Source organism: Prosopis cineraria, unplaced genomic scaffold, assembly GCF_029017545.1.
Source record: "Prosopis cineraria cultivar Desert tree isolate PC_DT_omini unplaced genomic scaffold, ASM2901754v1 PC6, whole genome shotgun sequence".
NCBI lineage: Eukaryota > Viridiplantae > Streptophyta > Magnoliopsida > Fabales > Fabaceae > Prosopis > Prosopis cineraria.
The window spans coordinates 40,456,322-40,483,351 of NW_026555337.1; the positions used below are offsets into that span (position 1 = coordinate 40,456,322).

The 27,030-nt window shown below is 32.6% G+C and overlaps 3 protein-coding genes across 4 annotated transcripts; 2 read left to right on the plus strand and 1 right to left on the minus strand.

Annotated features, from left to right (window-relative positions):
* Positions 1 to 1,108: 1,108 nt before the first annotated feature.
* On the plus strand, positions 1,109 to 6,557 carry LOC129313130 (ALA-interacting subunit 3-like). Its single transcript, XM_054956046.1, has 8 exons — positions 1,109 to 1,517; positions 2,303 to 2,361; positions 2,467 to 2,541; positions 2,622 to 2,732; positions 2,855 to 2,925; positions 3,753 to 4,065; positions 5,215 to 5,504; positions 6,227 to 6,557. Exons 1-8 carry the CDS (start codon positions 1,442 to 1,444, stop codon positions 6,279 to 6,281), a joined length of 1,050 nt encoding a protein of 349 aa, XP_054812021.1. The 5' UTR covers positions 1,109 to 1,441; the 3' UTR covers positions 6,282 to 6,557.
* Positions 6,558 to 7,571: 1,014 nt separating this feature from the next.
* On the minus strand, positions 7,572 to 12,427 carry LOC129313129 (uncharacterized). The gene is given in 9 exon segments (XM_054956045.1): positions 7,572 to 8,023; positions 8,782 to 8,919; positions 9,284 to 9,468; positions 9,750 to 9,936; positions 10,341 to 10,414; positions 10,417 to 10,562; positions 10,970 to 11,104; positions 11,178 to 11,403; positions 12,255 to 12,427. Coding segments are annotated over 9 exon segments (1,359 nt in total). The 5' UTR covers positions 12,394 to 12,427; the 3' UTR covers positions 7,572 to 7,894.
* An 8,240-nt stretch (positions 12,428 to 20,667) lies between these two features.
* On the plus strand, positions 20,668 to 26,790 carry LOC129314362 (ent-kaurene synthase, chloroplastic). 2 transcript variants are annotated; one of them, XM_054957789.1, is made up of 14 exons: positions 20,668 to 20,791; positions 21,880 to 21,932; positions 22,032 to 22,317; positions 22,424 to 22,604; positions 22,801 to 23,018; positions 23,101 to 23,221; positions 23,404 to 23,501; positions 23,586 to 23,809; positions 23,905 to 24,017; positions 24,110 to 24,208; positions 24,661 to 24,876; positions 24,980 to 25,121; positions 25,407 to 25,652; positions 26,336 to 26,790. In XM_054957789.1, exons 1-14 carry the CDS (start codon positions 20,743 to 20,745, stop codon positions 26,681 to 26,683), a joined length of 2,394 nt encoding a protein of 797 aa, XP_054813764.1. In that variant the 5' UTR covers positions 20,668 to 20,742; the 3' UTR covers positions 26,684 to 26,790. The 2 variants fall into 2 exon arrangements, with proteins under 2 accessions (XP_054813764.1, XP_054813763.1); XM_054957788.1 differs by having other exon boundaries at positions 20,673 to 20,791; positions 21,877 to 21,932.
* Positions 26,791 to 27,030: the final 240 nt, after the last annotated feature.

The window sequence follows — 27,030 nt, forward strand, 5'->3', positions numbered from 1 at the left end:
AAAAATAAATCACGAACTTTTAAAAATTAAGCATCTAATAGCCTGCCGTTAACTTCAACTGACGGATGTTTATGTGAAACCCATAATGACACATGGCATGACACTTTAGCATGGTAAGGGTACAAATTTAGTTACAAATTATTTTTCAAGGAGTACTGAGTAAGGTCTACTGTAAAAAAAGGATCGTCCAACACCTTTCTCTCATGTTGACTGAACATCATTTATTTTTTTACTTATGAGGCCCATAAAGCATTAATCTCTTAAATCTTTTTGCTTTCGTTCTTAATCTCAGCTCAAAAAGAAAAAGTTCAAAGAGTTCTTATTTGAAAATATTCACAAAAATAATGCTAATAAAGTAGAAAAAAATAATTCGTGACTAAATTAAGTTAGAATCAAGCTTCTCTCATATGTAGTAAAATCAAGCTTTTACTTATTTGGCATTATCTTTTTGAATTTTTTCAGATAAGAACTCATTGAACCTCTTCTTCTAGAGCTGATATTGAGAATGAAGGTAAGGAATTTTGAGAGATTAATGCTTTTTGTATGTTTGATAAGTATGAAAATAAATGGTGTTTGATAAAAAATTAAAAAAATGTGTTAGATGGTTCGTTTTTTTTATAGTGGAGGTTATCCAATGCTCCTCAAACTAATTCGTGGCTAAATTTACACATTTAACATGCTGACATATCGTACCACATGTTATTATAGGCTTCACATAACGTTCGTTAACTAAAGTTAATGATGAGCTATTGATGTTCCATTTTTAAAAGTTTATAATTTATTTTGTACTATTTAATAATTTAAATTATCATATGCTTTTTAAAAATAATATATAACTAAATTTATTATTTTACCCATTATTCAATGAGCCTCGGGATTTTGATAAGATATCTCGGAAGTGACTTCTTCCTTTTGGGCCTTTCACCTTTCGTACTCTCATCAAGAATTTTTTGGATTGTCAACTAGATTTTCTCCTTATATTATGAACATTTCAAAATCACTATATAATGAAAGAAAAAGTTGTTTAAAACATAAAAACTGGGTCCAAAGTCCAAACCGTGTAATTGCTTTGTATTAGTTTGACTTGTCTTTGGTCTCTCTAGTTTGGTCTTTACGCTCTTTCTTCGTTTTCTAGATAGGAACCGGGTGACCGGCAGCCACAGGAACCATCCTGCTCCGTTTCTTTATCTGTAAAGGAAGTCAAAATCATACCGTCCTAAAGAAACCCACCTTCCTCTCCTATAAGCCGGCGACATTATAATCAAATATCTCTATTTACTTTCCCAAATTTCAAGGGTTTCTTTAATTCACATCTCTTAATTCTTTCACCTTCACTGTCATCGTCTTCTTCGATTCTTTTCCGGCTCAGGTGGGTTTTCTTTTGAATCAAAGGGTTTTCAAAAAGGAGAAATCTTTGAGGGATTCCGAGACGGATTCGAGAATGGCGTCGTCGAGCTCAGGAGTTAATGGATCTACTGATTCAACTACTGCAAGAAGACAGACCAAGCGACCCAAGTGTAATTTCTGATTTCTGATCATATATCTTGCTTTTTTTCAGCTTAATTTGCAGTTGCCCAAAATTAGCATATCTGTCTTTGTGATGTAATTATGTTTTCTTGATGTGTGTCTTGTATATATCACTTAAAATGCATTTTTGGATTGTTGAAAAGAGTAGGGTCGTGGCCTTTTTTGGGCATAAGCCATGGTAGCAGTTAGTGCATAACATTGAGACGCCTGAAACTGTTGATCAAGCTCTAATATATCAAGGTTTTTAATTATATGGAAGTCCCTATTTTTTTGTTTACAATTGAATAAAAGATTCGCAGCAAAAAACTACTACAACGTCACAGTATGAAGTCTGTTTCTTCTCACTCCCATAGCAACCTCATGTACTCCTACGCCTTTTCTCCTTATTATTCGTTTTTTCCCCGAGAATCTGTGAGCAGCCATACTTATTTTGTGTTTTATGATTATGTAATTGGTTGATCCGATGGTTTAGGCATAGATTTGGTTATTTAGACTATTGATGGGAAACATATGATGAACTTGTGGATACGAGAATAGTTCTTTTCTGTAATGAATTCCGGTACTTGGAAGTCCCTATTTGTTATGCTAATTTTCACTGTGGTTTTCTGTAGAGTTGACATTATATTGATTTTCATTTGACTTGTATATGGCTTCTTCACTTGGTTGTGGAGCTCTTTGTAGTTGCTTAGCACATTCTACTTAAACAACAAATGCATTTTTGTCATGTAAACTTTACTGACAAGAGATACCTTGCAAAAATTTTTACCCCTTTCAGATTCAAAGTTTACACAGCAAGAGCTTCCAGCATGCAAGCCAATTCTTACGCCAAAAGCGGTAAAACTGCCTATTTTTATGAATTGCCCACAATGATATTTGTGACTAGACGAAAAAGCTATTGTCTGAACAGGATCTTTATTTGATTCTAAACAATTTGTGCAGGTGATTTCAGCATTCTTGCTTGTCAGTGTTGTCTTCATCCCTATTGGAGTTGCTTCCCTATTTGCTTCACGAGATGTATGCTCAAGTGCAATTATGCTTTGAATTTTTACGTTCAGTCTGATTTAATGCTGACTATGATTTTCTTTTTTCTGCAGGTTGTTGAAATTGTTGATAGGTATGAGTCTGAATGCGTGCCAAGTAATTATACTGACAAGGTAGCTTTCATCCAGAGCTCTGCTGATAAAACATGCAACCGGACTCTACAAGTAAGTATCCATGGTAGAAATTTCTCTTTTTAATTGTTTGATCATTGTCAGACTGTTCAGTCTGTTCTCAGTAATGTCGTTCACACCATAATGTTTTTCTTTTTAATTTTTCTTATGATAAGGTGAAAAAACGTATGAAGTCACCTATTTATGTTTACTATCAGCTGGACAACTTCTACCAGAATCATCGACGGTGTGTACCTGAATTATCTTATCTTCATGTATGGCATATATAATGAATAAGAATTTCCTGGCCCAGCTTTTTACAACTGTCCTTGACAATTCCAGCTTTTTATCGTTTTTGCCACTCTAATTTTGTGGGTTTTTTGGGTGAAAATTTCCAGCATTTTTATTGTGACTCATGCAGCATAAGTGTAGGTAGGTTAGGGGCGAAAAGATATATATAACTTATGAGAACAAATTTGATCAAGTTGTGCTACATGTTTGCCCATTCTATTTGTTTATTTAAACCACATGCTCGTGTTTTTTATGTTCAAAGTTTTTCCCTTTGATGATTTATTTCTGAATGGAACAATAGCACTGTTTGGATGGAAAAAAATGGAGGGGAGAGGAGGGAAATTTTTTTTAATGAATTTTCCCTCGCCTCTCCTCCAAACCCCCCTCCTAAATTGGGGGGATTCCTACTCTCTCTTCCCTCCCCTCCATTAAAATCCTTTCCCTCCGTTCCCCTCCCCTCCAGCCAAACATTTTGAGGGGAAGAGAAAGTGGGTATTGTAAAAGCTACTGTAGTTGTTACCTTTTTTGTTTATAAAGCTTCTGTCAATCTTAGGCTCTGACTCTGTTGAAAATGAAGAGTCTATTTGCATGAGATGGTCTTTTTCTTGTCCCATGTGCCACATTATATATTGTCTGTGTATTTATCTTATCTTTATGGTAGTTTGTAAATTTGGTGGCTTTGACAAAATTAATCAGTTTCTGTCTTAAAATTTCCCTCTTAGTAGTGAGACATGATGTTAATTAAATCAATGTTCTTGTTTATGGCAATTTTGAATTATCCAGGTATGTTAAAAGCCGAAGTGATGAGCAGTTAAGAGATTCTAAAAAACAGAGCTCTACAAGTGATTGTAAGCCTGAAGATATGTTTAATGGATCGGCAATTGTGCCTTGTGGTCTCATAGCTTGGAGTTTATTCAACGACACGTATAGTTTCTCCTTGAACAACAGGAATTTGACTGTGAATAAGAAAGGCATCTCTTGGAAGAGTGACAGAGAGCACAAATTTGGAAAAGATGTTTTCCCCAAAAACTTCCCCAATAACATCAAGAATAGTACTGCACTTGTAGGTGGTGCAAGTCTTGATGAAACTATACCAGTAAGTCTTTATTTGAACTCATGTTTTGACTGAATCAAGCATCAATGTGGATATGCACTTTGTCTCTTTACAAGATTCTGTACTGTGATTTAAAGTTGTTTTAATATGCATATTGCAAATTTAGACTTTGACCATTCTTGCATTTGTTTGTTTGTGTGTAAAGCTTGTATGTGTCTATTTTTTGTTGCTTTATTAGAATGGTGAATGGGCAGTGTAATGATGCATGATGCCTTGCATTTTGGGTATTCATTCCTTTTGTGTTTTTACTATAATGTTAGCACCTGATCACCTTTTGATTTGAAAGAAAGAGATTGACGAAAATTCTAAAAGCTTTTTAATGGAATTCCACATTATTATATAGTTATATTGGATCAGCATATAGGCTATTATATGGCATCAGATAGAGATATTCCAGCTCAAGGCATCATGATTCAAAAGCTTAGTGCAAGTCAATAGTGATCATAAATTACTTTAAGGATACGATTTGGTATTTTGACTTTGCTTTTAGTGGTGCAGGCTATCTGCCGCTGGACCTTTTGATTGTGCTTATTGCTATTAATACTATGATTACTTTTCTTCTTCTTGTTATACTTGTCAAGTTGTCGTATAACTTTAAATTGAAGTTTTAGAAACGCTTAAAGTTTGAAATGGATACTGGAGTCCTATCAATATTCAATGCAGTTATCTATACTGGTAATAGTTTTGATCAGTCCTTTCTTGAGATGATAATTTGCACTGGACAAATATCTTGTCTGTCTTGACTTATAAAATGCGGAGTGTTTGCATATCTTCCATCTTTTGAGACATTTGCTAATCTCTATTCTAAGAGCACTATGTCCTTATTAAAATAATGATGAATGAAAAATCATAGAATTGCTCATTCAAATGGCAATCCTGTAGTGCTTTACTGCTCCTTTTATCCAACAAGTCACCCATGCATTTTGACTTTGATGAGTCCAATCTTAAAATAAAGGCATTTGCAGGAATTATTTGGAAACCATTTATATAGACTGAATTACAGATAACTCCTATCCTTTTTACTTCCGGTATATCCTATTATCATCATGTGATTAATCTTGAGTTTCTCAATTGGTAGCTTGCATCAAAGAGATAAGTTGCTTATTTTCTTGAATACTTTTTATGAAACAGTTAAGTGAGCAGGAAGATCTTATTGTGTGGATGCGGACTGCTGCATTGCCAACTTTTAGGAAGTTGTATGGAAAGATAGAGACAGATCTGAATGTTGGTGATTCCATTCAAGTGATACTGGAAAACAACTACAACACATACAGCTTTAATGGCAAAAAGAAGCTTGTGCTGTCAACTACTAGCTGGCTTGGTGGAAAGAATGACTTCCTCGGTATTGCTTATCTCACTGTTGGAGGATTGTGCTTCTTCTTGGCTTTGTCTTTCACCATTGTATATTTTATCAAGCCAAGGTAAATACTTAAATCCCCAACTACTTGCTCCCACGTAAATTAATTTCGGGGTTTGGCTGTTTTTGAGTCCCCACATTAACCTGTCAAATAGGCAAAATTTAGTACTGGACCTTTTTGGTTTCTGACCAACTTAGTGGATTTTCTCCAGATTAATTTGAATATTAGGTCTTAAGAGTTTCCAACTTCTGCTGCATATTCCCTTCTAAACTCCAAAACTAGCATGATGATATTAGTTGATTTGGCGTGTGTTTGGATTTTAGTTGGGTAAAATTGATTATTAGATAGAGTTTCAAAATAATTATCAAAGGGAGCTTCCAATAGCTTCTCCCACAATGGAGTTTTAGAGCCTAAAAGTAGTTTGTGAAAAAATGGGGTGCTTGGGTGGTTTTTTTTTCAAAAGTGAGTTTAGGAGCCAGAATTGATTATGAAGGGGTATGCAAAATTGAGAATCATGCATTTGTAATTGTACATTGTCAAGTTGTTGTTGCTTGCCAAAATTGCGTCTTTTTGTTGTAATCGCTTGCCCTTGTAGTATGGACTTGGGGTAAATTAGTTGAGGATAATAAAAAAAAAAGGGGAAAAAAACAAAGAAATCTGCACGTAGTATTCTGGTTATGGTTATTAGTAGGCAAATATATGTTTTGTTTTCATTTATCTTTCCAGTTCATGTCAAACTTGACATATCTTTTTAAGTGTTTCTGATCTTTTATGTGTCTATGTAGGCAACTTGGAGATCCTTCATATTTATCTTGGAATAGAAATCCAGGAGGGCACTAAAGCCAAGAGAAACTGTACTTGGTTGAACAGGCTCCAAGGCGCTAGTGTATTTTTACCGTGGCTGGTGTAATTTTGTATATCTATGTTACTGTGTACTAGTCGCTCTTAAGAAATTATATTGTATTTTTCCCCCCTTCTTGCATTGTATTTCCCCCCCGTTTCTTGGATGATAAAAAAAACTTGTACGTAGAAAATAGAATTCGATGTGTTATACTTACAGTCGCTTCTCGTACAACTTGGGAAAACATGTTCTTGGATGATTCGCCACTTCTGCCACATGTCATCTGAAAGGCCCCTTCAGAGATTAAATACCTGAAAAATCTTGTGACACAACGCTTTACACATTTCTATAACTCTTGTGTATTTATCATGCTGATTTTTTATTTAAATTCAACTGACTTAAAAGGGAATAAGCAGTAGAAATTGCAATTCTAAGACCTAACATTCTAGATAATGTGGAGGGAAGTTTCCGCTAAGGAGGTCAGAATCCAAAAAGACCCGGTACTAAATAATTTGATTATATGATGTGCAAATGTGCAAAATAGTGAATACATCGAACATCTTTAGGTGAGTCGTTAAGAAGACATCATGCCAAAGCAAATGGAAACCACTCCATAGTTGAGACTAGGATTGGTAATTTGAGCTTAAGTCACATGATGAGCTAGTTCAAATAAGTTTAAAAAATTTTAGAGCTAGTAAGTTTAATTTTTTTTTTTTTTACCGTTCAAATGGGTTTGAAGAAATTTGGACAAAACTTGAACCGGATTATGTTTAGCTAGAATACTTAAATTTTTTTAATTAATAAAATAAAATTAACCTTTAATTCAACCTTCACTTTGCACTCACAAATCCTCTTTCAAGCTCTTAGTTTACACACTCCTAAACAAAGTTTCAATGTTTCAATAACTAGTTGTTTTAAACACAAAAGGTCACTTCATTTACTTTTATTTTACCCTTTTAATGCTTTGTTTCACATAGGAAAGGTCACTTCATTTACTTTTATATTATCATGTTGCCTAAAAATTCTCAAGTTTTTAGGGCAAAGATTAAAATAAACTCAAAAAAATTTAACAATTCGAGTATTCAAACCGAATTGAATAAACCAAAAAGCCTAATGTTAGAGGTAGACTTGACATATGAACTTTTTTATACATTCGGATATTTTAAGTCCAATATGAATAAGCTGAATGGATCTGAATTACGTCCTCTAGTTGAGACTAGTACTCCACATCACAGTTGTAATCTTTATTTTATTTTGGGCTCATGCCTCTTATGTGTACCAAAGAAAAATCTTGATAATGAAATTGGATTGTTTGAAAATGTTTCAATCGTGCATACATTTGTACAGGAGTGATTCTAGTTAACAGAGAATTCCATTACAGTATAGTTCCAAAAAATTAATAACCCTAGCATTTGAAACTGCAATAGGCCTTCTAACCACACATTACATTGCTTTGCTTGCGAGCTATAAGAATCAATGAAAATCTTTGCCTTTTAAGTTAGTTTGAGAAAAGCACAATTTTGTGCCTGAGATATTGAGCAATTTTCCAAATTACAATACATACAGAACTACGTGGAAGCAATCGAGTGAATGAACCTCTTATGCACCATCCTCACAGTACTCGTAGTAGGATGTTGGAAAGGTATGCACCTTCTGGGTAAGATGGGTCCACAGGATGATCACAAGCTGCTCCAGCCTGTCTTAGAACAGTGATTTTTCTCTCTGCCATGGATGCTGCGCCCTAACGAGAAACAAATTTGCTTTTGAAAGAATATATATATATATATATATATTGTTTTTAATTGACTTTCTACTGACAGGCAACTTTAACTGATTTTTACAATGTAATGTAGCAAAACATGTTTATATCAAGCCAAATGATGTATAATATATAACTATGCGAGGCATTTTTATGGGACATACTTCTAAAGCACTTGTATCATTTATTTTTGGAAAGATCACAAATAAAGGACCTTTGATTTTCACAAATAATCAATCAAAACCATGAAATTATGAAATAGAACTTTAGGATCAGTCTTTTTTTGTAGTTTTAAGAACAATAATTTGACTAAAATTTCCCTGCCTGGTGACCAAGTTTGCAAGTCTGAGAGTAAAAACATTTTCAAATGATTTCATAACCCCCTTCAACTAAATTTCTAGCCCAACTAAAATGATTTCAGCACTAATGAATTTTAAGTTGGCATTTTAGATAGGGGCATTAGTCAAAATATTATTTTTAAAACTATAAAAAGGGACCATGATCATAAAATTTAATTTCACAATTTCATGGTCTTGATTGGTTATTTGCGATATTTCAGAGGTCCTTATATGTGATTTTCCTTTTAATTTTTGTTACTGATATCACATATTCCCAGTTTATATAAACTACAGCAGAACCAAAACCATACACTTTTTATGTCTTAAATTTAAATTATATTTCTGTAATCAAGGATGATAAAGCAATAAAGCCTATCAGAGTCAAAGGATATAGGTTAGTACCTGAAGAATCCGCAAAAATATTCCACTTTGGGCTACAGCTCCTGAACAAGAACAAGTCATTAGAAGGCCGCCTCTTTTTGTTAGTTTCATAGCCAATGAGTTCATATTTCTGTACATGCCTGATGCACTATGCAGAACCTGACACATAACGTCACGTTAATGCGATATTCAGATAGAGATGAACACCATATTTCTTAACAAAAGAAGAGAAGATTTTACCCACCATGCAAAAACATTTATATCTTTACGATGGGAAAAAAGATGAATAACATTGGAATGACGTGCATAGTTTCTGGAGTGATTTTGATAAGGGTTAGCTAAGTATTTATTAAATGCAATACTATTATTGTCGCATCCAAAAACATCTCATGTTAAAAATCCTAATGCAAGTTAAGATCAATTTGCTTCACTTAGGTTTCTTTATCTCTGATTAGAGATAACAGAAGCCCTTTTGTCAACTTATATTGCGACATTTATATTCCTTTGTTGCAATAGTCAATACCTTCTTTGATGGTGCTAGTTTAGGAGGATCAATGATGATAATATCCCATGATTCATTTCTTGAGAGAGCACTCTTCATAAATGCCGTTGCATCTTCTCTCAAAAATGATATGCTTTCAGGATCCATATTGTTAAGTACAACATTTTCTTTAGCAAGCTCCAAAGCCGCCAGTGATGTGTCAACACCTGACAAAATGTAGAAACAGTGAGGCACTTTAAAATAAATCCAGTCCTGTCTTTTGGAGTCAACATCTACCTAGGCATGCAAGTGCATCTTGCAAAGAACTTTATCCAAGAATAAGTTACAATGAAACATGGAGAAAAATTCACCTCAGATGAAATTCAGAGCAACATCTGAAGGACTTTGAGCAAAGGGAAGAAGTTTACTCATTATCAATCCTTCCCACAGGATCACATTTTCAAAATTAGAATCATAAGTCAGTGGGCCATCTTGCCACTTTACATACCAGTAACACTCACAGCACCTCCACGTATGGCATTTAGAGCAAAACCACCACTATAGCAGCAAATATCAAGAACCTTCTGTCCACCTGAAATTCTTGATACAAAGTGGCGGTTCTCACGCTGATCTGCATAAAATCCTGTCTTCTGACCCTGGAGAGAAATTGCATATGAAATTCCGTTTTCCATAATCTGACAGAGGAACAACACACCATAAGGATCCCACACCCCTAAGTTTCAATATGACAAGCATGCCAAACATAAAAACATAAGTCAGGAATCACTAAGCATTGAAATATTAGATCAGGTATCAGTTAGAATATTAGATCAGGTATCAGTATACTTAAGGTCATAAAATTAAATGATACATGAAAAAAGAACATCTGGATTTTTTTTTTTTGTTTTTTTGGCCCTGTGGGGATGCAAGAGACTGGCAAGGTTTACTTTGCACTTGTCACTTAATAGCAAGTTGTAACAAACAGATGGACGCTGGAGTAGAAGTATCGTTTGTCAGGACATCGTTGCTGTAAAATAATCAACCCGCACTGACAAGCAGAACAATGTGAACTTTGGATGCTTATGACCAGAATGTCCACCTTTGACCTTTCAGGACTGGTAGATGAATGAATTTCCTTCAAATTGGACACATCCATGCCTTCTTCCTTAAGATATCAAGAGATGGTCGCCAATTTATGTGATTGATACCATCAATTTTACAGATGCATGCCTCTATCTCTGCTCTGTACTTCTCAACCCAAGCAGCAGATGATGCTATTACAGCTACATCTCCAAAGATGTCGATGATCAATCCTGATAATCTGCAAGGAACTAGTGAAATATAACTCAAGTTCTTGCATACAACCTTCTTGAAAATAAGTTATTAGATTTGATTGGACCTACTCAAAAAAAGAAACCCCACAAATGAAGACATTCACAGAAAAAGGACAATTCACATGTTGCATGTCATGCACAAGAAATATTAATATTATCAGGCTGTTATATGGAAAGAAACAAATCATCTACTCTTAAAATTGCTCTAACAGCAATATAATACTTTAATTTTCATCAAGTTGGTTAGTTTGAATGGTAAATCATGAAATTCATCTATTAGTGTACACTTTTAAATGGCTGGAAAATACCGATGGTAATTGTTGAATTAAGATGTAACATACTTTATCCTTAAGTCTAATACCTAAATAGAGAATGAACCATCACTGAAGCTCACCTATCCCCTTCACTATTAATTAGACGATATGCGTTTGTCTGTGCTGAAGGAAGACCCAACCTTTCACGCAATTCAATGGCTGAAGCTATTCTTGTTTCAAGCAATTTCTTGATGTTCAAAGCACACGATGGGTCACTGTAAGATCAACAACACAGCTCAGAGGCCTGATCAAGGGGCTGAATTGAAACAGAAAGGACTCATATATAACCTAGTAGCTTCATCTTCAAACTGCATGAGCCGAACACAGAACATAGAAGCTGAATTGTACATGCCCCACCCAATTGGCTTCTCAGTGCCATCAGCCACCAGAACAATATCTCCAGTCTTAGGAGGCGGTCTTCCAATTATTCTATCAACAGCTCCACTGTAAACCATTGGATTTCCATCCTTAAAGAGCTGTGACTTACCCTTTTTCAGTACAACCTTTGCAATACCTGCTAAAGTCAAATCATTCATGAATAGTTCCCGTAAGTTTAAAAAAGTATTACTCCCCCATATCCCTTGCATAAATTAACTGCGGATAACTACCCCTGAATTTTAGTTAAAGAAGACTTATTTCACTTGGTATCATCTTAAGCACAAGCAACCAAGCCAGGGGACATAAATGCTACAGACAGAAACTCATTTTATTTATGCATTGGTAAAGAAAGAGACTTACAAAATATGGTGTTAAAAGACTCAATGATGGTGTGCTTTAATACTGACTTTCAAATTCAATTTAAGCTAAAATAATAATAGAAGAGAAAATGAATTATCGCAATTATACTTGTACCCATTACGTCACTGGCACTACAACTATTTCTTACCCTACAACGGTGAAATGCCACTCATGCTAAATGCTGCTGACACCATCCAGAAATTATATTCCCAGAAGGGGCAAAATTATGCGAAAGGCTGCTTCAGCAAACGGGATTTTTCTGCCTATTGTCGAAGTTCAACTAAGCTAAGGCTTCCAGAGGCATGGAAACAACAGCAATAAACTTCTTAACATGTTTAATTCCTAAAATGTCAAAAGAACTGGAATCCAACACAATCTCTTCCAGGCCCGTGATAAATTCCAGTCATAAATAAGTTGAGAGGGGAAATCATGTTCATCAAATATTCTTCATTTTGAGACATAGTGGACCTCAAAACTGGATAAAAAAAGTTCAGAAGCTATGTGTATTAAAATATCACAAAAAACTCAAGCAAGTGGTACAAATCAAACCCCATAAATAAATGAGCAGAATTGCAGCTATCTCCCACAAAACAGAATCCAAAAAAACCTGAGAAATAGAGATTGGAACTTTTGGTTGCTGGTAAGCAATGTCTTGAAGGGTAGGCGTAGCTGGTAATGAAGAAAATGAAAGGGACTTTATCAGGCGCGAAGGAAGCTGCATCATTTGTAAATGCTTCTGTGCGGGACACTGGATGCCTGTGTTCATGTAGGCGAGCTAGCGAGGAGAGCGCTTAGCGCATTGGAAGCCTCATATGGAATTGTGACCATGATTTAACTTCAGTTTTTACTAGTAACTTTTGAATCAGTACCATAATTAATTTAATAATTGATCTGGCTTTTAGCATCTATCCATATGAATGGGCTTTCATTTTAAATTTTTTAGCAACAAACAACATCCCACATGATTAATAAAAAAAAAATGGCAAAAAGTATAAGAAAACACACCTCAGTTAGATAAAAAAAAAATAAGAGACTTAAATGAATTATCTACATCTGCCTGAGAATTATATATTTATCTTGAAAACAATATATTTGTAGCATGATTTAATGAATTATGCGGCAGCCCGCGCGTGAAACATTTTGGTTTAATAAAAATATAAATTTAAAAATGACATATTATGAATTTGGATAAAAATATTGTTCGGGATCTTATTATATAAAGCATCCGTGTGATTTATTTATTTATTTTTTTTTTGAATGACCGTGTGATTAAATAAAAACAGTGTTCTTTTTTTTTTGTTGGGATGACCAATCAATATTTTATACGGAAACATCCGGGCGTGCGAATAGTCGTAAGCAATATTTATAGAAATAATGTAACAATTAGCACACACTGAATCTATCGAATAAAATTTGAGGTCAAAAAAATCTATTCACGAGAAGCATGACCCGCTTCCTCGTTTCATTATTCGTTGGATGTTGATTGTTGAGTTTTCATTGATAATTTTCATTTTCTGCTACTTTATTTTTTAATTGTGAAGTTAGCATTGAATATTGTATTTCTCATGATGTCGATTCATTAATCTCCTTCACAAATTTTAGAAAAAATTAATCAATTAACTAATTATCATTTCATGATATCGAAGATGTTTCCTATAGAAAAATTGTTGGTGCACTAATGAAATATGTGTCTAGTGAAATGAATTAATTTTTTTATAATATAATAAATCAAGATTTGAATTGAAGATATCAAATTTTATTATCATGATATTAAAAGTAGGAATACCGACATTTTTTTGTCCATTTACGAAGTTTAAACTCACACTTAAATAGAAGAACATGTATTTTTCTCTAAGTGATAGCAAGTGGATAACACATTGATATTGTTATTTTTTTCACAATAGATTATTTGAATGTTTTATACATTATGAAACTAATAAAATAAAAAATGATTAAATATAAGAATATTTAATTGAAATACTTTTACCTAAATTTAATCTTTATTAAATCATAAGCATAAAATTCAAGTCAACTCACTTAATTGAACTAATACACCGTTAAACTAGTATGTCATCAATTCAATAAAATATTTTACTAGATTTGATTATGATTTGATTATTAACCCAAACAAGTGTTTTGACCAGTTTGATTTTCAATATCAGTACATTGATTAAAGTAATAAGATAAGTTATTATGTAACAATAGGTTAATTTTTCAAAGTTACTAATGCTTGGGTTTGTTGGGTATGTCTAAGATATAATCGATACCAGGTTGGTGTCTTTTTTGAGTGATTTTAAGCTAATGTAATTCCTTCCTGTCCTCGGTGATAATGTTTATTTTTAATTAATAAAATAATATTTTCATCACTTGCATTTCAAGTCCCATTTTTTTAGTCTCATCTCATAATTTTGCCCTGACCATGCAGATATTTATTTGATAAATATAATCACTCTAAATTATGTGTGTATTTAAATTTTATTAAAAATACTAAAAGATCTCAATTTGTCGGGTACATGCACTAACATTCTCTTTATGCTTTTTCTTTTTGTTTTCAACATTCTCTTTAGCTTTAGACTTTAGTTTCAATGACTCCACAAGCTTCTTATGGATAAAATTAAAAAGCATAGTATACTAATTACTTTCCCTAATATTTATTAAAATTATACAAGTTTTTCGTGTATCTTTTTTTAAAAATCTATCATGTACCTTCCAAAAATATATTTTATTTTAGATGAACAATATACTTCCCATTTTTTCAAAAGAAGGTTGCTTATATCTTAAAATATAAAAAGGCATTATCATAAAAAGGCTGAATTAAATAATTCACTCTTTAATTTTATTATCAAAATACATTACTTAGAGTTCAATATACCTTTAATAGTGGGGGGCATATCCTTAAAAGTGTGCAGCATTTAAAAATATCAATATTTTAAAGCTTATACCAATTTAGATAGTTGAGTTAATTGAATTGTCACTCGAATATAAAAAGTTATTTGATTTGATTCATTAATCTATTTTAAAAATTGACTTGTTTAAGATTAGGCAATTTTGATAAGATTGGAATTGAGATGAAATGGACAATGGTGGAACGGTTGGATCATTTTAATTTTTTTTTTTTACTTTTATTTAGTAATAAAAATTTTATTTTATTTAAAAACATCAATACCAACTTTTTTTGCTAAAATAGGAGTCAATTTTATTGATGGTGGAAAAAAAAAGAAAAAAAATATCAATATCTTATAATAAAATTTTGATTGCATGATTTGTTTATTGGCATTATATGAATGAAGTATAGAGAAATAAAAAAACTCTTTAAAAGGACAAATAAGGTAATAAAAAATATACATATGAAAAAGAATGAGAAAATTGAAATGCAACATACTATAACTAAACTACTCTGAATAGAGAATCATATTGTTAGTATTTTTTAATGTTTATGTATTATATTAATTATTACATGAATGATTTAACCACCAATGTAATTGATTAAATTATGAAAACCGTAACTTGTTAACTTTTCCTCCAATCTAGTTTTTGAAACATCAAGGAATAGGGAAGATAAATATATTCCTTTTAATTTACTTTTAAAATGTGTTCCTTTCTAACTATAGAATCAATGTTTTATTGTAATAAAAAAAATAAATTATATGGCTTACACCACACATTCTAGTATACTGTCTCCAATCCTTAATATAAGACAAAATTTGAAAGTTTTTTTTAAATATAAGAAAAAATTAGATTAATTAATTCTTTTGAAAGTTTACTCCTTGTTTATTTATTTTCATTTGGATTGGTAGATAACAATTTACTGTGGTTATCAATTGCAAAAAAGGGGATAAAATGAAAAAGTTACGCATTTTTTTTAAACAAATTTAAAGATATAGCCATCATTTTTTGATAAGCATAAAGTTAATTAACTTCACATTAAATTAAGGACACGAAGGAGTATTAAATTAACCATAAAAAAAATTCAAAAATAAAAATTCACATAAAAATAAATACTCCCTCCATTTAAAAATGTAAAGTATTTTTTGAGTAATTGAATATTCAAAAATATAAGGCATTTTTAGTTTTTTAAGGTGCAATTATTGCCTTTTTTTAAAAAAAAATGCTCTATTGATGAATGATTTTATATTTATTATAGGGTATTTAATAAAAATAAATATAAAAAGATAGGATTAGTTTGAAAGTAGGTAACTACTTTATTGAATGTAAGATTCAATTACAATTGCCTTACATTTTTTTAATAAAGGGAGTAGGTGATAATTGTTTTTAATTCTAACAATCTTTCGATACATTGCAAATGCATTTATAATTTATAATATGATTAACTCCAATTAATAAATCACTGCCTGTGAATAATGTATTTTGTCCAAGTATTTTTTTTAATTTAATAAAAATAATAATAAATAACTAAAAATATAAAAATAAAATTTAATCCTTTTTAGGATTATATTTTAAAAAAAGTAATAATAATTTTAACAAACTTTAAAAAAACTTTACTTAAATCTTTAAAAAAATCTCCAAAAAAAAATCTCCAAAATTATCCCAACCATTTAAGATATTAGGAACTAATCTTTGAGAGTTAACTTCTTTTAAATTTCTTCCTTCAAATTTTGTTATCTTTCCAAAAAAAAAATATATGCTTGGTTAATTCAAAATCAGATTTTTTTGTCTTTTTTTTCTTCTAATTTTTAAATTAATAAAAAGGATTAAAAAGTAAAAAAGTGAAGAAAGAATTATAGTTTTTTTTCCTTAAAAAAATATATATATATAAACTGATAGGTTAAATCTTAGCTCATCGGTTCCAAAGCTTGGTGCTTGGTCGAACACCATACACACAAGGATAGGAAATCACACACAAAAAGAAAGCTAAAGGACCAGATGCGATAGAAGAAAAAAAAAAAGGAAGCAAAACACGTGAATGCACAGAGATGAAAACTAGAGTAACGGACTAGAAAAGCAGAAGGAGCACACACGAAACACACAGAAAAGAAAGCCAAAAATGAAAAAAAAAATAGGGAAAAGCTTCTGCAGATGTAAGAAATCTCGGCCACATGTAGCAGAGAAAGTCAAAAACACACAGAGAAAAACAAAAAAACGTAGAAGGAGATCAGATGCATGCATGCGTTGCAGAGCAGAGCAAGAAAGGTGAAGCACGTAAGCTCTCTAGTCACACGCAAACTTTTCCCTGCTTTTGCTTTAAAAGGCATGTCAAAATAGAGACGAAGAGAAGGGAGAGACCGAGAGGGAGACACAGAGATGAGAAAACAGAGCAGAAAACAGAGCACAAAAGGAAAGAGCACGAGAAAAAAACAGACAAGAGAAAAATGGAAAAGGAGAAGAAAAACGTGGAAGAGAAGAGAGAGACTAAGAGGGAGAAACAGGGATGAGAAAACGAAGTAGAAAATTGAGCATAGAAGGAAAGATTACGAGAAAAAAAATGGACGAGAGAAAAATGAAAAAGGAGAAGAAAAGCAAGGAAGGAAGAGACTGAGAAAAAACACAGAGGCAACATGAAGAAGAGACGAGAACGAATGCAGAAGAGAGAGAAGAAGCTACATAGGAAAAAAGAAATTGAGGAAGGAGAGAAGAGAATTATGGATAGAAAGGAGGCTCCTTTGAAGTGGGAGCAAAAGCTGGAAGCTGCTACTAAGGCCAAAGTTGATGCTGAAACTAAAGAGAGGAAGTTGAAGGCTACAAAATATAAAAATTGATCTGGCTCTGACTTGGATTATGACAATGACAATGAGTATAAGAAATCCAGTAGAAGAGCTCACAGGAAGCATAGGAAGCATGCTCACTCTGACTTGGTTGACCATGATAGAAGGAAAGAGAAGAAATCCAAGAAAAAGGCAAAGAAACAGTCATCAAAATCTAGTGATGCTAGCAGCGGTGAATATGATAGTATCTCTAAGGAAGAGAGGAGAAGGAAGAAGAATGCATGTTTAAAATCACAGGTTGCTCAGGTAATATTTAAATCATATCATCTCCTTTAATCTGGATTCATTAACATCCATATATATATATATATATATTGATAGATATTAAGAGTATGGACCAATCCAGATGTATGTTTAGGGATTAAAAAATTTAAAAATTAAATATTTTTTTATATAGGATTGAGAACATACCTGAGAGGTGTCAGATAAAAAAGAGAGAGAGAGAGAGAGAGCCTGATGAAAATATTATTAATAATTTGTGAGCTTGATTGTGGTTTGGAGCCGTGTCTATTGTAGTTATAATCTTGATAAAAGTTTATGCCAAATCTAATTTTTTTTTGAAATATATCCTCAAGTTGAAAGAATAGTGAATTATCAAATTAATTTATTCTTTCCATTGCCTTTATTGCATAAATTATTTAGCCAACCATAATATTATGTACCAATTCTAAATATAAATATTTTAATTATCTATTTTTGGTGTGAGGTTCTAAGAATCTCCGTAGGCATTTAAAATAATTTTATATCGTGTAAATTAATAAGATTTCAAAGGTATAAGAATCAATCTTGTAGGTATTTATATAGATTCCGAAGGCCCATTATTAAAATTAATTTTTTTTATAATAAATATTTAAGTCTCACGTGAAATTTTAAGAATCTTCGTAAAGAATTAAATTAATTATCTTATTATGTAGGATAATAAATCCTCGCAGATATTGTGATTCACAATTTGTATGGAAAATAAATAAATGAATTTTTGTAAATAAAATAATAAACATTTTTATAATATTAATTAATTAAGTTAATAAATTTGAATTATAATCACATTTTCTAATTAGATATTTTGATCATATGAGATTTTTGAAACTATGCAAACCTTTAAAATAATTGTACTACCGCATGAGTCAATAAGGCTTTGCATGTATAATGATTAAAATTTTTATAGTAAAAAATATGCGTTATATAATTATACATTAAAATATATTCAAAGTGAATACTATTTAATCCTTTTATCGTGTGAGACTTTGAATCTCTGCAGATATTCAGGATAATCTCGTATCATGTAACTTAATAAGGTTTCACAGATATGAGAGTAAAACTTATATGTTAATATAGGTTTCAAAGGCCCATCATAAAAATTAACTCTCTTTTTTATAATCTAAATTAATAATTTATTTAAATTCCTTGTGAGATTTCAAGAATCTTCATAAAAACTTAAATTAATCACATCATCGTGTGGAATAATAAGTCCTCATAGATATAGTGATTCTCAATTTTAAATAAATAATTTTTGTAAATAATCATATAATACACAATTTAAAAAATTAATTAACTAAATTAATGTATTTAAATTGTAATCACATTTACCGATTATATCTTTTAGTCACGTGAGGTTTTTGAATCTCCGTAGACTTCTAAGATCATCGTATTATCGTATGAGTCAATAAAACTCTGTAGATATAATGATTAAGTTTTTTAAAGAAATATATAAATTATATATTAAATTAATTAAATTTAAAATATATTTAAATAAATTTAATTCTTTTATCGTGTGAGATTTTGAAATCTCTGGAGATATTGAGGATAATCATATTACCGTATAAGCTAATAAGGCTTTGCAGGTATGATGATTAAAGTTCTTTAAAAACATATATATACATGCTTAAACAAATTATTACTAACACTTAAAAATATAAATAAATTAAGTTGTTAAACTCTTTTATTGTGTGAAATTTTAGAATCTCTGTAGATATTTAAAACCATTACATTATTGTATGAGCCAATAAAGCTCCGCAGGTATAGCAATTAAATTTCCAATCATGAAATATTAAAAAAATTAATTTTAAAACTCTTTTCTTTCCTTTATTCCAAAAATTTAAAAAATTAAGAAAATAATTAAAATTAAATTACTTTTGCAATTTAAAACACACATATCAAAATTTCAGAAATTGTTTTATTTGCAAAATGATAAATTATTTTTAATTAATTTGTGTTCAAAAAAATATTTTCACTAATAACTTTCAAGCCTAAATTACGTGAACTTTGATCTCCATTACAGGGTACGTAGGTCTTAGAGTTGGATTCTGAGTTAAGTCCTTCCTTGTAAATAAATAAATATTTCTCACTTAATTCTTATCATTTTTATATCAAACATATAAATATAAAAGGGATAATTAAAATAATTTTAAAACTAGATTAATAAAGCACAACAAACTTCAGGTAATCGTTTTGATGAACGGGTGTTGTGGGATGCCTAACACCTTTTCCACACTCAATCGACTCTCAAACCTACTTTCTATTTTCATAGACCATCCTTATCCTCCTTTAAACGGTTTTTCAAGATTTACCTCAAAATTTTGGTGACGACTCCTCATTCCAACTGGTTCCCATTGCAAAGGCCGAAACCTCCTATCGCACGCTGTCCGCATTGCATTTTTGGGGTGCAACACTGCCTTCCTTCATTAACACATACAATGTACCACTATACAGACATACCATAAATTGTAATGTGGCCTTTGGCATTCAAATTAATGTGTTCATTATATAAAAAGACATAGTAACACAAAAACATGAACATTTGGGACTGCATTCACTTTAATAAATGTAGGAGATTCATTTGAATTTCAGTTTTTTCCCCCTTGCTTACTTATTGTCATCTTGGTCAGATGATTAGTTAGTAACGCTAAATTAACTCGTTCATTTTTTTTATTTATTATTACAACAAGATGACATGTATGAATTTTTTTGGTTATTTAGCTTATACTTGATTTTATTTTTGACTGCTAGTTAGTTAGTAATATAAGATATTCTTATTTAATTTTGTTATCTTTACTACGATAATATAGTTTCATAATTTAATTTAATTTTTTTCTTAAAGACATTATTTATAGTTTATAAAAAGTTAAGATAGAGAATAAATAGAAGGATCTAATTATAAAATTTGCAAATTATAACTATGCTTTCATACATTCATGTGTACGCCCACAGAGTGTTGTAATGTACACTTGATATATTCCGTACTGAGTGGGTCCGTGAAAAAAGTGTGCGTGTGCGCATATAAATAATGCTCATGCGGCCTGAGTCGATCACCCCTGACTCTGCGGTTGGGGATTCTGTGAGAGCTTCATTTTGAAGAATATTTTCTCCGATTTCTGGGAATCTGAGAAACGAAAATGTCTCTCACACGCACCATTGCACCTCTGAGTGTCACTTCAGCTTCAGGTTTTCATTTTCTTCCCCTTCTGCATGTAGTTTTTTTGTTTTTATTTTTTTGCCTCTGCTTCTGTATTTTGAAGGTCTATGCCACCTTTTGCTTCTAGAGGAGGGAATTTGAGTTTTTCCTTTTGCTTTCCTTCTTATTTTCTGTTGATTCTAGATGCCCAGAATGTTCTAATGTTCTCATCTTCCATTGCATGCGTTCGGTAAAGTTTCAAAACTTAACAGGTTTTGGCATTTTCTGTCACCAACTTTCTCAATCGAATATTCGAGGGGTTTTCTGCGACCAGATTGCTTCTTTGCTATTGTTTTTCTTTTTCCTGCCATCATTTACTTCAGTATACTCAACATCTTAGTTATCGCTATAGGCATTCACATACACGTTAATTAATCCCCCGCCTCTGCCTTTCCTTTGCTATTTTTTTTCTTGTTCCGTCTCAATTTTCTGATCTGGGGTGGTTTCCAAACCTCTTTCTGCGTGATTGCTATCTCCTGTTAAGTCAATACTCAATAACTAAAAACATGCACAGTACTCGTGTTTCACTTTTAGCATGTCAAAATAGTGGAGTCTCTCGTCTCAATGCCTAAGTACATTCCTTAGATGTTTTCCCTAATTTCAATCATCGTAATCCTTTATTTTAACGCCATTAAAATCCTGTTAAATTCCACATGCAAGCTAAAGGGATTTCTTGGGTGACTGTCATTGATGGACTCATGTCTTGGCTGGTAAAGAGAGGAATAGGGGGAAGGGAATCTCTTCTTCCTTCCTTTTCTTCTCTCTTTATTTTATCTTTTTTTTTTCTTTTAAAGTATTAAAATAAGGACACCAAGATCATTTGTATATTTTTAAAATAACTATTTCTGTTCTATCCTACTGTTCCATTTCATCATGAGCACCAAATAAGCCCTAATAAAATAAGGAAACCAAGATTATCTTTATATTTTTAAAATCACTATTTCTGTTTCATTACATTGTTCCATTTCATCACGCATGCCAAATGAGCCGCTGTGCCCCCATTTCATCATGTTTTCTATGCACATGTGAAAACAATGAATTCTTCTTTGAAAGCCTCATGTGACTTCTCTTCCAGCAGCTTCTTTGCCAGCTACATCAAATTTGAAGAAAAATATGAACAGCAACGCTTTGGTATGATTTGCATATTTTGTGCTTCTCTTTTTCGGGATATCTTTATGTGAGAACTGAGGACTAACAACAAAATGAAAATTTGGCTTTTATTGCATACAGCGCCTTGAGGGGGCTAAAGAAAGAATCAAGAAGATGTTCAATAAGGTTGAACTTTCAATTTCCTCATATGATACAGCTTGGGTAGCTATGATTCCTTCCATGAATTCTCCTAATGTGCCTTTTTTCCCTGAGTGTTTGAATTGGTTATTGGAGAATCAACAATTTGATGGTTCATGGGGTCTTCCTGGTCGCCATCCATTGTTATTCAAAGATGCTCTCTTATCAACCTTAGCTTGTGTCCTTGCTCTGAAGCAATGGGATGTTGGTGAAGAGCAGACTATCAGAGGTATTTATGGCTTCTAGCATGCAGTTTGATTTCTATGTTTGCTGTTATAGTAATGCGTTTTGTTTTATTCTTTCAAAATAACAACATTTTTTCATTTTTCTTGCAGGTCTTCAATTTATTGAGTCAAACATTGCTTCAGTCATTGATGAGAAGCAACACTCTCCTATTGGATTTGATGTAATTTTTCCTTCCCTTCTCAAGTCAGCCCAAAGTTTGGGCATAAATCTTTGTCTTGGATCAACAAGTTTAGAAGGACTCATTCACAACAGAGAGTTGGAACTTAGACGGTGATTCTCTGGTTTGCTTGTATTTATTATTTGAAATTTTGCCTATTTAGGTGTTATTTGTGGATGCTTGAATAGTGGAGATTCCTTTCCTCAATCTATTCACCATGTTATAGTTGTAAAGAGTTTAAGGGTAGGAGACCTTCAATTTACTGAAATGCACCAAACTGACTACTTGTGGTCTATTTGTCTTGAATAGAGGTTATCAAAGCAATTCAGATGGGTGGAGAGCATATCTAGCATATGTTTCAGAAGGCATTGGGAAAAATCAGGACTGGCAAATGGTCATGAAGTATCAAAGGAAGAATGGATCTTTGTTTAACTCACCTGCTACCACGGCAGCAGTTTTTCAACACTATAAGAATGATGACTGTCTTATTTACCTTCGATCAGTTTTAGAGCAGTTTGGAAACGCTGGTTTGTTTCTCTGATTTATTTGTGTGATTTCTTTCTAATAATGCTAATCATGCATTGACTGGACGATTTTGTAAACTCACAGTTCCAACAGTTTACCCTTTGGACATATATGCTCGTCTTTGCATGGTTGACAGTCTTGAGAGGTTGGGCATTGATTATCATTTCAGCAAGGAAATTCAAAGTGTATTAGATGAAACATACAGGTAATAAAACATTTTTAAATGCATGCACCTCCTAAGGTAACATGTCAGTTATTGTAGATTATAAGACTAACCAAGGAAGTTGTTTTCCATATGAGATGAAAGTAGTGATACTCAGATACCATCAAAATAGAGAAAGCTTCCTGTTTTTTACCATTAAAACTGCTGGATATGAGAATATGCAGATACTGGATTGATGGAGATGAAGAAATATTCTTAGACCCCACTTGCTGTGCACTGGCATTTCGTTTATTACGAATGAACGGATATGATGTGTCTTCAGGTTGTTTGATTTATCATGTTTGTTGTTTAGAAGAGCTCTTGGTCGAAGAAAGATGAGAAGTTCATTAATATGTTCTCTTTGTAGATCCATTTAATCAATATTCCAAAGATAAATTTCCTGACTCCTTGAAAGGATACTTGAAGGATGTTGGTGCTGTTTTAGAGCTATATAAAGCTTCACAAATCATGATACATCCAGGTGAAGAAGTTCTGGTGAAACAAAATGCCTGGACAAGACATCTCTTGAAGCAGGAATTATCACCTTTCCAAGTACGCGTTGATAGACTTTTTAGTCATGTTGAACAAGAGGTAGTTTCTTAAGCTAACATCTTCTATAATGTAGTCCCATGTTTTTCTGCAGTCTTATTATGCATGCTGAAAACTGCTATCTTTTCTAACATTAGGTCAATGATGAGCTTAAATTTCCTCATCATAAGAAGTTGGAGCGCTTGTTAAACAGAGCATCCATAGACCATTATAATTTGGAAGATACAAGGATTTTAAAAACTTCATATAGGTGGGCTTCCACTATTTTCTTCAATTTTCTTAGCTTGCCTTCCTTCCACTCTCTATCCTGTGCTCAAATTAATACTGGTTGGCATAATCCAGATCTTTAAATCTTGCAAATGAAGATTTTTTAAAGATGGCTGCAGAAGACTTCAATATCTGCCAATCAATACATCATGAAGAATTTAAACAACTTGCAAGGTACAAATCTTCTTTGTTTTCAATAAAGCTTCCCCCACTGGAATATCACAAAAATTTTCTCCATTGCATACTCATGTGTGGTTGGTGATTCTGGAATGTAAGCCATGGCTGATTTTTTATACATCTTCCTGAATCTTGCCTTCTGCTTTGCTTCTTTTGTTCATACAAATACAACTAGTTGTGCTTGCTCCAATTTTAACTAGGGTACATTTCTGATTGACTGGAACCCCTTTTGTTGTCCTTAAAAGATGAGACTCGTGTATTGATTTGCTGTCAAGAAATATTTGGCATCATTTTAGTACTCCAATTCGATTTCCATTGATATAAAAAAAAAACAAAAAAAAAATTGTGGGAGCTAATTGATAATTTGCTCATCTTAGGAAGACTAAAATAGGATTTTAGTCTGTTTTGATTTCTTCAGGTGTGATCTGAATGTAATTTAACACATGCAGGTGGGTAGTGGATAGCAGGCTAGACAAACTCAAATTTGCAAGGCAGAAATTAGGCTATTGTTACTTCACCAGTGCAGCAACAATTTTCTACCCTGAACTTTCTGATGCCCGCATAGCATGGGCAAAAAATGGGGTGCTCACAACAGTTGTTGATGATTTCTTTGATGTTGGTGGTTCTGAAGAGGAGTTAGTGCAACTAATTCGGCTGGTGGAGAGGTATTTTCATTTTTAAACTAAAAAGCTTGTCATTGCATTATTTCATCAAGACCTGTCATATAGCCTCTCTTCACACAATCATGTTATGAAAATTTAACTGCAGGTGGGATGTAGATCTCAGCAGTGTTTCTTGTTCCGAGTCCGTCAGCATAATATTTTCCGCAGTTCGGGACACAATTTGTGAGATTGGGGAGAATTCATTAAAGTGCCAAGAACATAATGCAACAGACCATGTTAAAAAAATTGTGAGATAAGTCTTCACCTTTCTGATGATATATTTGTAGTATTCTTTTAATAATTTCAAGTGCTGGTATCTTTTACAGCTTAATACCAGCCGATTGGATGTTTCAACTTCCAAAACTGTTTTGTTCCATTTGACCATCAAATAGAAAGAAACATTATGAAACTGAATAATGTTCAAGCACAGTCCTTTAAACAATGACGTTTTCTTCTGAATGTCAATGAAACCATAATTTGTCACCTTTCCTATTTGACTTCAATGTTGATGAATCAACTTGTTTGGTTTGCAGTGGTTGGATTTGATGCGATCGATGTTGAAGGAAGCTCAGTGGTCGAAAAACAAGCATGTTCCAACAATTGATGAATATATGGAAAATGCATATGTATCTTTTGCCTTGGGACCGATTGTGCTTCCAACACTCTATCTTGTGGGGCATAAGCTTCCAACTGATTTGGCTGAAAACCCTGAATACCATAGACTGTATGAGCTAATGAGCACTTCTGGGCGCCTCCTTAATGATTTCAATGGCTATAAGGTGTGTCGTCCCATTTCTAAGCATCTTCTCAATTTCAAGAGGAAATGACAATCATTTTGAACAGATTTTAATTAAGAGGAAATGACAATCAAATGGAGGAATTTACTCATAAAAGAAACATCTAAACGGTCTAAATTGACCAGGTGCTGGAATTTACCCGGAATAAATTATTTTTTCGCATTAAATGGAGAAAATCTGTACTTGCATTTGCATGTCTTCTGTTAGAGATATTGATAAAATAATCAAAGCTCAACCGATAAAGGCTGATCCAGTTATCCAGTTAATAAAATATTTGACTCATAATACACAATATTATGAATTTAAACCATGCTATCAATATGGGAACCTTATTGGTGGGTGATCTGTTAGTATCTCTATAAATATTTTGAGTTTGGAAGCATATCTTGGCCTTGATGAGTTTGGAGACCCAACTCACAGAAACTTTTGATGTCTCAAAAAAAAAAAACAAAAACAAAAATAATCAAAACTCACCACATATGAAGATGAATGTTGACATGGAGTCAAATATTCAAAGCCTGTAGCTAAGATATGTAGATTGATTCTCCTTGATCCTAAAGGAGATATCAATAAAATCAATTACGGGTTTTTTACTTGTGAGTTCAAATGTGAGTTGAAATGGTTTAAAGAGTTTGAAAGTGGCTGATGTGTTGTCTTTCTTGCAGAGGGAATCTGCCCAAGGGAAATTGAATGCATTCACTTTGCTGGTTGCTCAACGGGGTGGGGATGTTGCTGAGGAAGATGTCATTCAGGAGATGAAGGATGTCATTGAGGAAAACAGAAGAGAGCTTCTGAGACTGGTTTTGCAGGAAGAAGGTAGCACAATTCCAAGAGCTTGCAAGGATTTGTTCTGGAAAATGGCCAAAGTATTGTATCTGTTTTACTTGAAGGACGATGGGTTTACTTCACACGAGTTATCATCTACTGTAAGTGACGTGCTTGAAAAACCCGTCGTCCTCCATGAATTTTCTGAGGCTGAAGCTATGGAAAACTTGAATCCTGTGTCAACTTAGGAACGAGGGAGGGAGGGTGGTCCTGTCACAGTTCATTTGGTTTTGAGAGATCACCTTGTGAATAAATCGTCTCGCTTAAAAGTTTTAATTGCTTTCTTTCATAAGTATTCCATGATATATTTCTTTTGCTTGGCAAATGATCATATTCCCCATTTCATATCTTTCTTTCTAAGCATTGGAGAACAACACGTTACCATTTACAAGTATTATAAATATATAACTCCACTAATGTTTAACTAGCAAGTACTTTCCATTGTAATATATTATAGGGCAGTGCTTCTAATAAACTATTGAACAGATCAAAACCATTGCCTAAAAATCAGCGATCCAATTACAATGAAACCAAG